The sequence below is a fragment of the Carcharhinus amblyrhynchos genome, chromosome 33 (assembly GCF_965287045.1).
Source record: "Carcharhinus amblyrhynchos chromosome 33, sCarAmb.v2.hapA, whole genome shotgun sequence".
Taxonomy (NCBI): Eukaryota; Metazoa; Chordata; class Chondrichthyes; order Carcharhiniformes; family Carcharhinidae; genus Carcharhinus; species Carcharhinus amblyrhynchos.
The window spans coordinates 12353210-12368633 of NC_137356.1; the positions used below are offsets into that span (position 1 = coordinate 12353210).

At 45.5% G+C, this 15424-nt stretch overlaps 1 protein-coding gene across 1 annotated transcript in view; it reads right to left on the reverse strand.

Annotated features, from left to right (window-relative positions):
• LOC145360876 (coiled-coil and C2 domain-containing protein 1A-like) overlaps window positions 1–594 on the reverse strand; it is an 85630-nt gene extending 85036 nt beyond the window's left edge. The window contains exon 1 of the mRNA XM_080216376.1: window positions 305–594. Within this exon, the coding sequence (XP_080072502.1) occupies window positions 305–364 (60 nt within the window). The 5' untranslated portion in view covers window positions 365–594. The remainder of the gene's footprint in view (window positions 1–304) is intronic.
• Between the last annotated feature and the right edge of the window lie 14830 nt (window positions 595–15424).

Sequence of the window (15424 nt, forward strand, 5' to 3'; positions counted from 1 at the left end):
GTCCCCTCCCCCCCCCCCAGAGATCGGCACCTGTCCCCTCCCCCCGCCAGAGATCGACACCTGTCCCCTCCCCCCCTCCCCACAGATCGGCACCTGTCCCCTCCCCCCCCCCACCCAGATCGGCACCTGTCCCCTCCCCCCCCCCCCCCAGAGATCGACACCTGTCCCCTCCCCCCCCCCCCAGAGATCGACACCTGTCCCCTCCCCCCCCCAGAGATCGGCACCTGTCCCCTCCCCCCCCCCCCCAGAGATCGGCACCTGTCCCCTCCCCCCCAGTGACTGCCCCTCCCCTCTCCCTTCTTACCTGGCGGGCTTTGGCCGCTCCCCGGCCCCTGGGCTCGGGGGACTTCTTATTCCTGTTCATCTCGGGCAGTGTCCCATGGCCCGGGAGGAGGAGGAGGAAGAAATTTCAATCCTTTTCTCTTGGTATTTTAATGCCGGCGAGGGGGGGAACCAAAGCGCATCCCCCGCGCCTCAGGTGAATCGCGACAGCCGCCTGGCAGGTTTTTAATTCCTCTGGGGGTGTTTTATTTCGCCCCCGACTCGCTCACCTCCTCCTTCACACACAAAAATAAAACTCCGCCTAATACGTTAAATAACAATCAGACGGTTCTGCCCACACTGTCGCAAAGACACAGATTCTATGCGCCGTCGTCCCGTCGCCAAGAGGCGGCTTCGCCAGCACTGTCGTAAAGATTCCCGTGGATTGACCGTACCATCGTAAAGATTATTGATGGAATTGACCTCACAGTCGCAAAGTGGTTTCTGGAGTTGACAGTACTGCCGCAAAGAGGCGGCCGTGCCCGTACGATCGCAAAGATTCCCTTCGACTTGATCGTCCTGCCGTAAAGTGAAGGCCACTTCCGGTTGCCCGTACTGTCGCCCAGCGCCTCGCGCACGTGACCACAGGGTCGTGAAGAGGCGGTTGGACGTGGCGCCCATCCCCCCTCCCCGCGCAGTGCATATCGGCACTATTTGTAGTCTTTAATCTGGGGAGAACTACATTACCCGTGGGGCCAAGCGGTGGCGCGCAGGCGCGCTGCCTCGGCGTGGTCGGGCGGGAAAGGCTGGCGTCGTGTGAGGAAAGAGAGAGAAGAAGAGGGAGGGTGAGGTTCTTCATTCATGAACTCAGCTACCAGCCAGAGTAAACTTATTTATTAGCACTGCAGTGAAGTTACTGTGAAAATCCCCTAGTGGCCACACTCCGGTGCCTGTTCGGCTACACTGAGGGAGAATATAGCGTGGCCGATGAACCCTAACCAGTATGTCTTTCGAACTGTGGGAGGAAACCCACGCAGACACGGGGTGAATGTGCACAGATAGTGACCCAAGCTGTGAATCAAACCTAGGACCTCAGCGCCGTGAGACAACAGTGCTAACTACTATGCCGCTGTCACTGCCCCAAATCTCACACCTGGCGTTGACTTGAAACAAGTTTGTTGGAGGAAAATGATTTGAAAAATAAGGAAATCCTGAATTTCTAAGGGTTGTCGAGCCATTAATTTGGTGGTGGATTGGGGGGGTGCGGTGGGGCAGGGAGGTGGGTGTTCATCCGCCCCTCACTGGGAATCTCTTTACCTTCCAGTTAAAAACCCAAGGACTTGGGCACCAAATTGACCTCCTCTCCCACTGCAGTACCCAAGGAGTGCTACCCCGCCAGAGGTGCCACTTTCTGATCTAATTTTGATATATTATTGTCACATGTATTAACATATAGTGAAAAGCATTGTTTCTTGTGCACTATACAGACAAAGCATACTATTCATAGAGAAGGAAAGAGTGCAGAATGTAGAGTTACAGTCATAGCTAGGGTGTAGAGAAAGATCAACTTAATATAAGGTAAGCCCATTCAAATGTCTGACAGCAGCAGGGAAGAAGCTGTTCTTGGGTCGGTTGGTACGTGATCTAAGACTTTTGTATCTTTTTCCAGACAGAAGAAGGTGGAAGAGACAATGTCCGGGGTGCGTGGGGTTCTTAATTATGCTGGATGCTTTTCTGAGGCAGCGGGAAGTGGAGACTGAATCAGTGGATGGGAGGTAGTTTGAGTGATGGACTGGGTTATGTCCACAAACCTTTGTAGTTTCCTGTGGTTTTGGGCAGAACAGGAGCCATACCAAGCTGTGATACATCCAGAAAGGATGCTTTCTATGGTGCATCTGTAAAAATTTTTGAGAGTTGTAGTGGAGAGAGATGAAAGGGGATATTCTCAGGTGAGATGTCTACCCACCAGCCTTCTCAATGGGCTATGGAAGATCCCAAAGCACTCCTTATGAGTAATTAACAGTATTTATCCCACAAATAATTGCCATTGTCCTTTTACCATTTGTGGGATCTTACTGTGTGCAAATTGGCACCCTGCTTTTCTGCATTGCATCACAAAGTGTGCCACTGGCTGCAGTGATTGCCCATGTTCCTATTGAACAGCAGAGCATGCTAAAGGACCCGAGTGGCCTTCTGCTGCTAATTTGCATACTCCCTCAGGGAGACTCCAGATCTTGCGAAAGTTGTGACAGGAAAGCAAGCTTTCTCGATGCATTTGCAGTATTCCCCCTTGAGTTTCACTGTGTTCGGGTTGTTTTTGTTTTCTGTGTTTTTCCTCATTTGTTGTGGGGTATAATTGAAGGATTATATATCTCTGTGAGCCCTCTAACCATTGTGCTTTGGGGATAAACATGCAGAGTGGATGCGCCATTAAAGGCTGTAATCAACAATAATAATTATACTTTAAAACATCTGGTAGCTTCTTGCCACCAGAAACCATCACAGCAGTGTTGATAGTGTGGAGTGGTAGCAATGTACGGATTTTTGTACATTTACTGAAATCCGCTTCAGAACGCAGATAGCCACTGTAACAAAATAGGGATAGTGTTATGCACTGCAATCCCAGCCTTTAAATTATATGATAAAATGAAGCTTATTCTGTGTGATTTCCTGGATATGGTACATGGAGCGTCTGAAACTGAAGTCAACTAAGGTAGTGGTTAGTGAGATAATTATCACAAGATGTTGTAGCTGCCGAGTTTTTCTATAATTGACCACAGATTATTATTCTCTGATTCGTTTCCCTGTAATAACATCACATGGGGAAAACTTGATATCTGGGAGTATTTACAGGGCACCAATCTCACTCAGATGGTCTTAGAATCCATAGAATTCTACAGTGCAGAAGGAGGCAATTCGGCCCAGGTGAGTCTGTACCGACCACAATCCCAGGCCCTATGCCTGTAACCCTATATAATTACCCTGCTAATCCCTCTAACCTAAACATCCTGGGACACTAAGGGACAACTTAGCATGATCAATGCACCTAACCTACACATCTTTGGACAGTAAGGGGCAATTTAGCATGGCCAATCCACCTAGCACGCACATCTTTCGGACTGTGGAAGGAAACCGGAGCACCCGGAGGAAACCTACGCAGAGACGGGGAGAATGTGCAGACTCTGCACAGACAGTGACCGGAGTCGGGAATTGTACCTGGGTACCTGGCCCTGTGAGGCAGCATTGCTAACCACTGTCTGCCCCCCCCTCCCAATTTCACACCTGGAGTTGACATTAAAGAACTTTTTTGGAGGAAAGTGATTAAAAAATAACAAATCCTGAATTTCCAAGGGTCATTAAGTCATGGAAATTACAAACCCCATTTCTGTTGTTTATAAACTGACACCTAAAATTTGCAAAGAGTCATGTCCCTCTCGTAAAGTTCTGGCTTTGTTCTGATGAACTATAATTCCGTCTACTTGTCCCACACAATTGCATTTTTAGAGATGGCAGCACTGTGGTTAGCACCCAGGTTCAATTCCAGCCTCAGGTCACTGTGTGTGTGGAGTCTACACGTTCACCGCGTGTCTGCGTGGATTTCTTCCGGGTGCTCCAGTTTCCTCCCACAGTCCAAAAGATGTGTAGATTAGGTGGATTGGCCGCGCTAAATTGCCCCTTAGTGTCGGGGGTTGGGGGGTGGGGGGGACAAGCAGAGTAATTATGTGGGGTTACAGGATTAGGGTCTGGGCGGATTGTTACCGGTGCAGGCTTGCTGGGCTGGATGTCCTGCTGCACTGTGGGGATTCTATGATTTACTGTAATAAAATGTCTCGATGTGCGTCACAGGAGAATAATCAAAAAATGGATGGCATTTGCCAAACTGGTCAATGTTAAAGAAGTTTTAGCGAGGGAATTTCTGAGTTTAGGGTGTAGATAGTTGAAGGCATAACCACTTGGGGTTGAGGAAGTCAGGTGCACAAGAGATCTACAATGAATCCACATTCCTGTATAGTCATTATTTGTTCATCTACTTTGCAGTTGGGACAGTTTTTGCATTTCTCAGATCAATATGATAGTGTGATCACCTCCATGAGGTCCACAGGGAATCACTGATTCATCTTCCTGTGGGGCTCGTTGAGTACGAGTTTCCCTGGTAACAGGCAGTGATCTTTGCAGTCTTGTGGAGTCCGTGGAGCACATTTATGTCAAGTGTCTTAGACCGCACTCCCTTTTCAGTTATGTAAACATTTTTCTGTTGCTGTTTTGTTTGCACTTCAGTCCCACGCTGCTCCTGATCTACGGGTACCTAGTGCGGAGGGGAGGTGCAGGGAAGAAAGAGGACCTCGTTGTGAATCTGTTTCTGGGCCTGGGCCTGGCAAAACTTGCCATCAACAGGTCCAGGCAGTGGGCGACCAAGGGGAGACTGTCTGACTCAACTGTCTGCCTCTCTACTGCAGCTATATTCGTGGCCAGGTGTCCCTGGAGAGGGAGCATACAATGTCCACAGGTACCATTGAGGTCTTCCGTGCCTGTAGGCCACTGCAGGGACTGGAGTGTGTTATCAACCCCTTTAATCACCTTTAGGTTTGATATTTTAAATTTCATTTGTGCTTTGTTTTTATTTCAGGAAGTCCCCCTTCAAGAGGCTGCCCTTCTTGCTTTGTCACTTGGTTTATTTAATTTTGTTTAATTGCTTTAACTCAAAAGAGTGGGAGTGGGCAGCAGCCTGCCAGCTTTAACTTTGTAACTGAGCCTTTTGTAAGATGAAGTCAAGGTGTCGGAGAGAGAACACAAAACCTCCTAATAACTCATCCGTGCCACCACTCCCTCCCCACCTCCAAACGCTACCTGCCCTACATCGAGCAGAGATTGTGAATCACACACTGGACTGATTAGCCATCGCAGAACCCATCAAACCAGCTAACTACTGTGCCACCCTGTGTGTTAGTGTGTTGACAAAAGTTTTGTAACCTTTTCACTGCTCATAGTGTACATATGAACAGTTTTGATTTAATGAAGTAGCCGATGATTGGTATGTCACTTATCAGACTTCCAGGCATCCATGATAACTGCACTGCCACCACTTTTAATATGACACTGTTGCAAATATCGGGCATCGAGCATCTCTCATGTCAAGAGGGCTAGAATACAAGAGCAGGGATGTATTTCTGAGGCTGTATAAAGCTCTGGTCATACCTCATTTGGAATATTGTGAGCAGTTTTGGGCCCCATATCTAAGGAAAGATGTGCTGGCCTTGGAAAGGGTCCAGAGGAAGTTCACAAGAATAATCCCTGAAATGAAGAGCTTGTCATATGAGGAATGGTTGAGGACTCTGGGTCTGTACTCATTGGAGTTTAGAAGGGTGAGGGGGGGATCTTATTAAAATGTACAGGATACTGAGAGGCCTGGATAGAGTGGACATGAAGAGGATGTTTCCCTAGTAGGAAAAACTAGAACCAGAGGGACGACGCTTTAAAACAGAGATGAGGAGGAATTTCTTCAGCCAGAGAGTAGTGAATCTGTGGAACTCTTTGCTGCAAAAGGCTGTGGAGGCCCGGTCATTGAGTGTCTTTAAGACAGAGGTAGATAGGTTCTTGATTAATAAGGAGATCAGGGGTTATGGGGAAAAGACAGGAGAATGGGGATGAGAGAAATATTAACCATGATTGGCGGAGTAGACCCGATGGGCTGAGTGGCCTAATTCTGCTCCTATGTCTTATAGTCTTATGTTGCTGAGCTATATGAGCTAGCAGCAAGTATCATAATGCCTGTAAGCACCCTGTAATTAGGGTGCTTCTAGGATGTTTGAAGGCGCTAACTGGGTGTTGCCAGGGCTGCCAAAGATTTCCAACTTGACTTGAAAGTCACTGCTATGAGCTTCTTGCAGACACCATAATTGAAACTGCGCTGTGCTGATTACACAGAGAATGGCAGCTCCAGTTTGAAGAGTAGGGTGTAAATTAAAAAAAGGCTGAACTGATTCAGTAAAATGATCACTTTCTACTTCTCTTGGAAGGTATCAGATTGAATCCATCTCAGCAGGCAAGAAAAACCTGGCAGATTTTAATACCTTAATTTTTTTGACGAGTGCTGTTTGGGATTGGCGATGTATCAGCTGTGGCTTAGCTGGTAGCACTCTTGCCTCTGAGCCAGAGGGTTGTAGATTCAAGTCCCACTCCAGTCCTTGAGCACAAAAATATGTAACACTGAGAGAGTGTTGCAATGCTGAAGATGCCTTTTTTTCAGATGAGGTGCTAAGTTGAGGCCCAGTCAGTTCTCTCAGGTATAGGATAAAAGACACCAAAGAAAGAAGTTGGGGGGGTCAATATTTACCTCTCAATTGGCCTCACAGTAACAGATTATTTGGTTATAGTCACATAATTGTTTATGGGAGCTTGCAGTGTGCAAATTAGCCATTGTAGTTGTGGGAGATCTAGGGTACCAGCAACATGAGGCACTATTAGGTACGATAGTCAAGTTGGATACAAATAGAGCTAAAGACGATGAGTACTCGATCTTAAAAGCTTTAATTACTTGTGCACAAGGAGAAACAGACATGCAGCCCTCTGTAGAGTGTTTCTGAAGTTACAGACAAACAACTTGGCAATTATAGTTAATTACAGCAAATCAGAAACAAGCAATTTCCCTAATCCTTCGTTTGCCGACATTTTCACCAATCATACCCTAGCTTTTCACCCTTTTCTATTCAACGAAAAACTGTCTCCTGCTAATCCTTCATTTGCATAGCATGTCCCCATATCTTGACTTTGGTTTTCTGTTATGGAAAACTTGTGCTTTTTCTCATCCTCTGGTGAAGGCCCGAAAACAGAATGTTTACGGGACTTATGCAGGTGAAGATTAGTCGTTCATGCTAAATACACAAGCAGTCAAGACCTGAATGTTGATAAGCATTTTCCATTGCCTGACAGGGATTTAAGGAATCTTAATTTTAACAATTTAACTTCCACAAGTTACATTTCTGAAAGTACATTTCCAAGGTTCTCATTGGGCATAAAGCGCTTTCCTGGCCATGAAGTGTGCTGTATAAACACAACGGTGCAATCTTACAACCTTGCCCCGCCCCTCTTTCGATGAAGTGAGGTGGTATAATAGGTTGAGAGGTGGAAGATGTGAAACGCACCCGGTTTCTCTCCTCCCCGATCATACTGGCTCTGTTTTGCCGAAGAAATGGGCTTCACGCCCAGAAAGGATGCAAAGATGATTTAAATATTTAGTGAGCCTGGGCCACTACCTTCCAGGCTCGTTTACACTTAACTCCTCACTGGTCGAGTTTCTGAACAGCAAGAACCACAGCTAGTCCCCATCAGCGAAGACCAGATGTGATGGCTTCGCCAGAGAGATCGGAGCCCATTGAGGGCCCCGGGTGGTCAGAGGCAGGGTCGGGCAGTACTCATGGGGCAATGGTAGCCTGGCCCTGCCTGCCTGGCACTGCCCAACAGGCACCCTGGCACTGCCGACCAGGCACCATAACTAAGCGTTGTAAGATTACAATTCACTGTTCACCAAAAAAAATTGGCGCAATTCTCTCCCATTTACTCACTCAAAGAACAAAGAAAATTACAACACAGGAACAGGCACCAACTGAACTAAAACACCCTATGCTTCCGGGGGACATATCCCTCTATTCCCATCCTACCTATGTATTTGTCCAGATGTCCCTTAGAAGTCATGATTGTACCCGCTTCCACTATCTCTCCTGGCAGCAAGTTCCAGGCACCTACCACCCTCTGTGTAAAAAAAACTTGCCTCTTACATCTTTAAACCTTGCCCCTCACACCTTAAACCTATGCCCCCTTATAGTTGTCACTTCAAAGTTTTTTCCCATAAGATTCTTCCCCAAATCTTTCCTTAAAACTGCAGCATTCTTGTGTTCCTTGAGTAGTTCAGCCTGCGTGCTTAAAGATTCTCCAGATGGGGTGCTTATGGGCTTTATATTAGCTTGTACTGAGTGCATTGCTGTTGGGTACAGGTTTTGCACACCATGATGATAAATTCATTGCTGATAAAAACCAACTAATTATCATTATTGCCACAATATGGAGACGGTAATTTTATTTTAACATCTTAGTAAGGTGTGAATTAGTGGGCAAACAGCTGCTTCCGTCGGAAGAAATGGAGCACTTAAGGTGCTGTAACTGTTTTGAAATTTGTGTCAGTGCAAATGATCATTTCATTCAATTTTTAGCACTTAATTCCCACTTTCCTGCACTATTTATGGTGCTTGAATTTATTGAATGGTGCAGTCTATTAATGCAAAAAAAAAGACTGATTTATCAGAATACAACTGTACATATGCCGGTCCAATCTAAAGTGTTAAACCATCTTTAGTTACTTGCATATTCTGCTCTCAACTGTACACTTTGTCACGATATCTGTTATTTATGGATTCTGTTGCTTTGTAGATATTCCTTGAGAAAAGTGACATGAATAAACGGAAGAAGTTTCTCCCTGTGGCTGCAAGTAAGTGTGAGCATCCCCTGTCCCTCCCCAGCTACATCCAGAGAAATATCTGCGACCTTTTTATACCAGTCTTACTGAGAACCATAGCACCCCATTGTATGGGCGGCACAGTGGTTAGCACTGGTGGATCGGCCACACTAAATTGTCCCTTGGTGTCCCAAGATGTGTAGGTTAGAATATTAGCGGGGTAAATATGTGTGGTGACAGGGATAGGGTTTGGGTAATTTGATTTGATTTATTGTTGTCACATGTATTAGTATACAGTGAAAAGTATTTGTGCACTATACAGATAAAGCATACAATTCATAGAGAAGGAAATGAGAAAGTGCAGAATGTAGCGTCACAGTCATAGCTAGGGTGTAGAGAAAGATCAACTTAGTGCAAGGTAAGTCCATTCAGAAGTCTGACAGTGGCAGGGAAGAAGCTGTTCTTGAGTCAGTTGGTATGTGACTTCAGACTTTTGTATATTTTTCCCAATGGAAGAAGGTGGAAGAGAGAATGTCCAGGGTGCGTGGGATCTTTAATTATGCTTTGTCAAGTCAGCGGGAAGCGTAGATAGAATCAGTGGATTGTTTGTGTGATGGACTGGATTCCATTCATGACTTTTTGTAGTTCCTTGCGGTCTTGGGCAGAGCAAGAGCCATTCCAAGCTGTGATACAACCAGAAAGAATGCTTCCTATGGTGCATCTGTAAAAGTTGGTGAGAGTCATAGCTGACATACCAAATTTCCTTAGTCTTCTGAGGAAGTAGAGGCATTGGTGGGTTCTCTTAACTGTAGGAGAGTTGTTGCAGACTCATTGGGCCAAATGGCATCCTTCTGCACTGTGGGGCTTCTATGATATCAATGGTTTGGTTGGATGGGCAGAGAAGTGGCAAACGGAATTCAATCTGGAAAAGTATGAGGTAATGCATTTGGGGAGGTCAAACAAAGCAAGGGAGTACTCAATAAAGGGGAAGATTTTGAGGGGAGTTGAGGGAGTGAGAGATCTTGGAGTGCATGTCCAAGTCCTTGAAGGTGGCAGCACAGGTGGATTAGGTGGTCAAGAAAGCACCTGGAATTATTTCCTTTACTGGATAAGGTGTTGAAAATAAAAGCTGTATAAAAGCGGTTTTTAGGCCATAGCTGGAGGTTTTGTGCATAGTTCTGGCCGCCACATTTGGAGGAAGGATATAACTGCTCTGGAGAGATTGCAGAGGAGATTTACATCAACGTTGCCGGGACTTGAAAATTGCAGCTACGAGGAAAGATTGGATGGGAGTACATTGTCTTCCTTAGAACAGAAGAGACTAAGGGGTAACCTAATTTGATTTATTATTGTCACATGTTCTGTCTTACAGTGAAAAGTATTGTTTCTTGCGCACTATATAGACAAAGCATACCGTTCATAGAGAAGGAAACGAGGGAGCGCAGAATGTCATTGTTAGAGAGTTTAAGAGAGTTAGAATGAAGTTTTAGAAGCACAGAACAAGAGTAAAAATAGAATTAAGAGGTATGTTGGACACAGCTTGCAAGAAATCGCCTTGCTCTGGTGAAAAGTACACAATTATGAGGGGCCTGGACAGGATAGGCGATTGTTTCGGGCCGTTCTCCTTTTTGAGAGCTGCCTCTTTTAATTTATCCCCTTGTTAAATTGAGTTAGATTATTTAGTTTGCCGAAAAGATTGATCTGCAGGAAAACCTTGTTTCCCCCGCAGCTAAGGGGTCAATAACCAGGGCACATAGATATAAGGCAATTAGGAGAAGGATTAGAGGAGGCATGAAGAAAAGCATTTTCACACAGAGGGAAGTAAGCATCAGGAATTCACTGCTTAAGTTGCTAGTTCGGGTTGAAATTCTCAACTCATTTTAGAAGGTAGCTGGATCTGTCTGTGAAGTGCTGTACCCTGCGAGGCTACAGAGCAGGTGCTAGCAAGTGGGAATGAAATGAGTTCTACTTTCTTTTCTGGCTGAATGGCCTCTTTCTGCACTTTTTTTTAGTATAAAAATATGCGTCAGGTCGCAGGTAGGCTTACATTAACAGCGCAATGAAGTTATTGTGAAAATCCCCTAGTCGCCACACTCCGGCACCTGTTCGGGTACACTGAGAGAGAATTTAGCACAGCCAATGCACCTAACCAGCACGTCTATTGGACTGTGGGAGGGAACTGGAGCACCCAGAGGAAACCCACGCAGACACGGGGAGAACGTGCAGACTGCACATAGACAGTGATCCAAGCTGGGAATTGAACCAGGGTCCCTGGCACTGAGAGGCAACAGTGCTTGCCACTGTGGTGAGTTAGCCATGGGAAATGTGTGGGATTACAGGGTTAGGGTGGGGCAGAGGGCCGGGTAAAATATTCTGTCAGAATTGGTGCATATTCAATGGGCTGAATGGCCTCTTCTGCACTGTTGGGATTCTATGAGAATCACGGTATTTTTACAATCAGTGAGTGAGTGTGGTGAGCATCCCCTTCAGAGTAACTTTGTTTTTCACTGATGTAGAAGAGGACGGTGCGTTGTTACCCGTTGTAAAGAAGGTAAGAAAGAAAAATGTGCAGCCTGGCACAGGAGGGAACGTAGGCACAGCAGAGAGCAAGACCCTAACAGAAGAACAAGAAAAGGAGAATATTACAGTGAAAGCTGCTGAGGAGGATGAACCAGCAAGCAAGAACAACAGTGTGGAACACACCGAGGAAAGGTAAAGGAATCTGCTGTATGATCTCGTGTATTGATTTCATGTGGGCAGACACAATGGCAAAAACAAGGGACTAGGAATGGCTTTTCACTGGGACACAGTAAGAAGTCTCACAACACCAGGTTAAAGTCCAACCAGCTTATTTGATAGTAAACCCACAAGCTTTCGGAAACGCTGTTCCTTCATCAGGTGTGTGGAAAGTTCTGATCAAAGAAAGGAATATAAAGGCACACACAGTTGCAGAACACTGATTAGAATGCGAGTCTTTACAGCTAACCTGCTATTCACTGGAACGTCATAGCTATTCTCCTTTGTGACAGAAACAATGCATCTGTATCTGAGGCATGGGTTGATATTTGATCACTGGATAAGGGAACAAAAAGCAACTGCTGTGTAAAAACAGTCTTACTATATAGTATACCACGTCAACTGGTGTCTCCCACCTCAAATACTGTCTTTTGTTTCCATCCTTGAATTGCTAATCCTGAAACAAATGTATTGTTGGTGACGCAGGTTTTAGAGGTTGTCACTCGATTGAGGTAAATGTACAAAAATCCAATTCTTTTGCTCGATAATTAGAAATACAGTGATTTCACAGCTGAGAGACCCTATTCAAGCAGCTTCCAATTATTCCAAATCCCAACCATGTATCGCAAAATTGGGAAAAGCAAATAGACTCAGAGATATAGAGCGCGGAAACAGGCCCTTCGGCCCAATGAGTCCATGCTGAAAAACAGGTTCCCTAAACTAGTCCCATTTGCCTGCATTTGGCCCATTTCCCTCTAAACCTTTCCCATCCATCTACTTGTCCAAATATCTTTTAAATGTTGTAATTGTACCCGCCTCTACCACCTCATTCCATTCACGCACCACCCTCTGTGTGAAAAAGTTGTCCCTCAGGTCCCTTTTAAATCTTTCCCCTCTCACCTGAAACCTATGCCCTGTAGTTTTGGACTCCGCTACACTGGGGAAAAGACCTTGGCTATTTACTTTATCTGTGCCCCTCATGATTTTATAAACCTCTATAAGATCTCCCCTCATCCTTGTGACAACATCTTTTCTCAAAGGGAGTCTAAAACTAGAGGGCATAAGTTTAAGGTGAGAGGGGAGAGATGCAAAAGAACCCAGAGGGGCAATTTTTTTCACACTGAAGGTGGTGAGTGTCTAGAACAAGCTGCCAGAGGTAGAAGTAGTGGTGGGCACAATTTTGTCTTTTAAAAAGCATTTAGACAGTTACTTGGGTAAGATGGGTATAGAGAGATACAGACCAAATTTGGGTGATTGCGACTAGCTTAGTGGTTAAAAACTGGGCGGCATGGATAAGTTGCGCTAAGGAGCGCATTTCCATGCTGTAAATCTCTATCACTGTCCACTACACCACCAATTTTGATGTCTTCTGCAAACTAACTAACCATGCCTTCTATATTCTTGTCCAAATTGATTATATAAATGACAAACAACAGTGGACCCAGCACTAATCCCTGTGGCACTTTGCTGGTCACAGGGCTGCCAGTCTGAAAAACAACCCTCTACCTCTGTCTCCTAGCAGCAAGGCAATTTTGTATCCAATTGGCTAGTTATTGCTGGATCCCATGTGATTGAACCTTACTGACCAGTCTACCATGCGGTACCTTGTTGCAGGCTTTGCTGAAGTCCATGTAGATAACACCTACCGCACTGCCTTCATCTGTTTTCTTGGACACCCCTTCAAAAAAACCTTATCGAGTTTGCAAATGGTTGGTTAGAGTATACTCAATTTCCCATTGCCTCTTGTTAGCTGTGCAATGGTTGGTCCCCTTTCCCACATGTAGAGAAAGAGGAGTGATGCTGGGAACAGACTGGTTCTGTATTACAGTTTCTGCCCGTGTTGTGTGTTTGCCATTTGAATCACATTCACCTCTGCTTTCCTTCTTGCCTTAGAGCTGGTGTGGTTGAACAAGAGGTAGATGGTAAAAGCTGTGGGGCAAATGGATCCCAGGATGGAGAACATTTCTCGTTTCCGCTTTCTCAGGTTTGTTGATGCACCTTATGGGTTCGTGCATAGTATTTTTCACAGGATTTCAATTTGCCTGACTTCACTGGTTTTTGATTTGATTTGATTTATTATTGTCACATGTACAAATAGACAGTGAAAAGTTTTTTCTTGCGCTATACAGACAAAACATACTGTTCATAGAGAAGGAAAGGAGAGAGTGCAGAATGTAGTGTTACAATCATAGCTTGGGTGTAGAGAAAGATCAACTTAATGCAAGGTAAGTCCATTCAAGAGTCTCACAGCAGCAGGGAAGAAGCTGTTCTTAAGTCGGTTGCTACGTGACCTCAAACTTTTGTATCTTTTTCCCAAACAAAGAAGTTGGAAGAGAGAATGTCCTTGATTATGCTGGTGCTTTGCCGAGGCAGTGGGAAGTGTAGACAGAGTCAGTGGATGGGAGGCTGGTTTGTGTGATGGACTGGGTTACATTCATGACCTTTTGTAGTTCCTTGCGGTCTTGGTCAGAGCAGGAGCCACCCCAAGCTGAGATACAACCAGAAAGAATGTTTTCTATGGTGCATCTGTAAAAGTTGGTGAACCCAATATAAAAATCCACCCGTCTAGGGAATTAGAAGGGTTGAATTGTCTTATCTCAGATTAGTCTTGTGATCTAACAGCACGAGACAAGACATTGGATGGCTACTGATCCCAGTAGAATGATAGAATCATTCAATGCAGAAGGAGGCCATTTGGCCCATCCCACCGACCACAATCCCACCCAGGGCCTATCCCCATATCCCCATGCATTTACTCTGGCTAGTCCCCCAACACGAAGAAACAATTTAGCACGGCCACTCTACCTAACCAGCACGTCTTTCAGACTGTGGGAGTAAACCGGAGCATCCACAGGAAACCTATGTGGAAATGGGGAGAATGTGCAAATTTCAAACAGACAATGACCCAAGCTGGGAGTGGAACCTGGGTCTCTGGTGCTGTGAGGCAGCAGTGCTCACCACTGTTGCCACTGTGTTGTCCCAGTGGAACTCAAGAGCATGGTTTTTCCACAATGGTGGGGATCCCATTGTCGGGCTGGTTCCTGGGACAGAAGCACGTACATGTGTAAGGTGAGAGAGAGATCACCACGACACACACACATCCCCCCCCCACCAATATTGCCAGGAGAAGGCAGTGGAGGGCCAGCAGGTGGGAAAGGAAGACAATTAAGAACAGTGAGCAAGCCAATCAGAGGAAGCCTTGGTAGCACCACCAAGAGAGATGACCGGTGCTTGAGAGATTGAGGAGCAGCTGAGGGTTACTCAAAATGGAGGCACACTCAGAGGTGTGAACATGGCTTTATGTTCTCTGATGAAATAAGCAGGAGGTCCTTGAAAACAGACAGGGACCTCCTGCAGTGACAACGCTGGGGACCCCTCTCTGGGACTGGGCTATTTCAATGCTGCCAATATGGCACCAGCCCAGGAATGTTGCCCTTAGTAAGTCCTTATTTATTCAAATTCTCTGCCGGCTCAAGTTCAGCAAGTAGCTAAGCCAGTCCTGCCTCTGGGAAACTTCCCTGGCATTCAGAATGAGTCAGGGAGTCATTCCCACATGGCTCGTGCCTGTTTTCCCAGCTTCCCCAAAAACATGATAAAATTCCACCCCTTTCCCAACAAAGGTGAACACCTTTAGAATGATCTCCTTCGCACTGCAGAGATTCTGTGGAACTTTTGGTGCAGACTTGATGGGCTGAATGGCCTCCTTTGCTCTGTAGGAATTCTAGGTACTCAGGCACTATCAATAGGAAAGGATAGGTTTAGAAAATAAAAAGTTCCAGTGTCATTTTTTGATCACTATTTTGTCTTAGTTTTAGAAAAATAGTTTCCAATAACTAACAGCATAACATTAAGAGGGATTAGTAGTTTACCTCCTACAATAAAATGCCCAATGTGAAATGTAGACTAAACCATGGTCACTGCCCTATAAGAAATGTAGCACTAATGAGACAAAATGTCTTAGCTATAGGAAGAATGGAT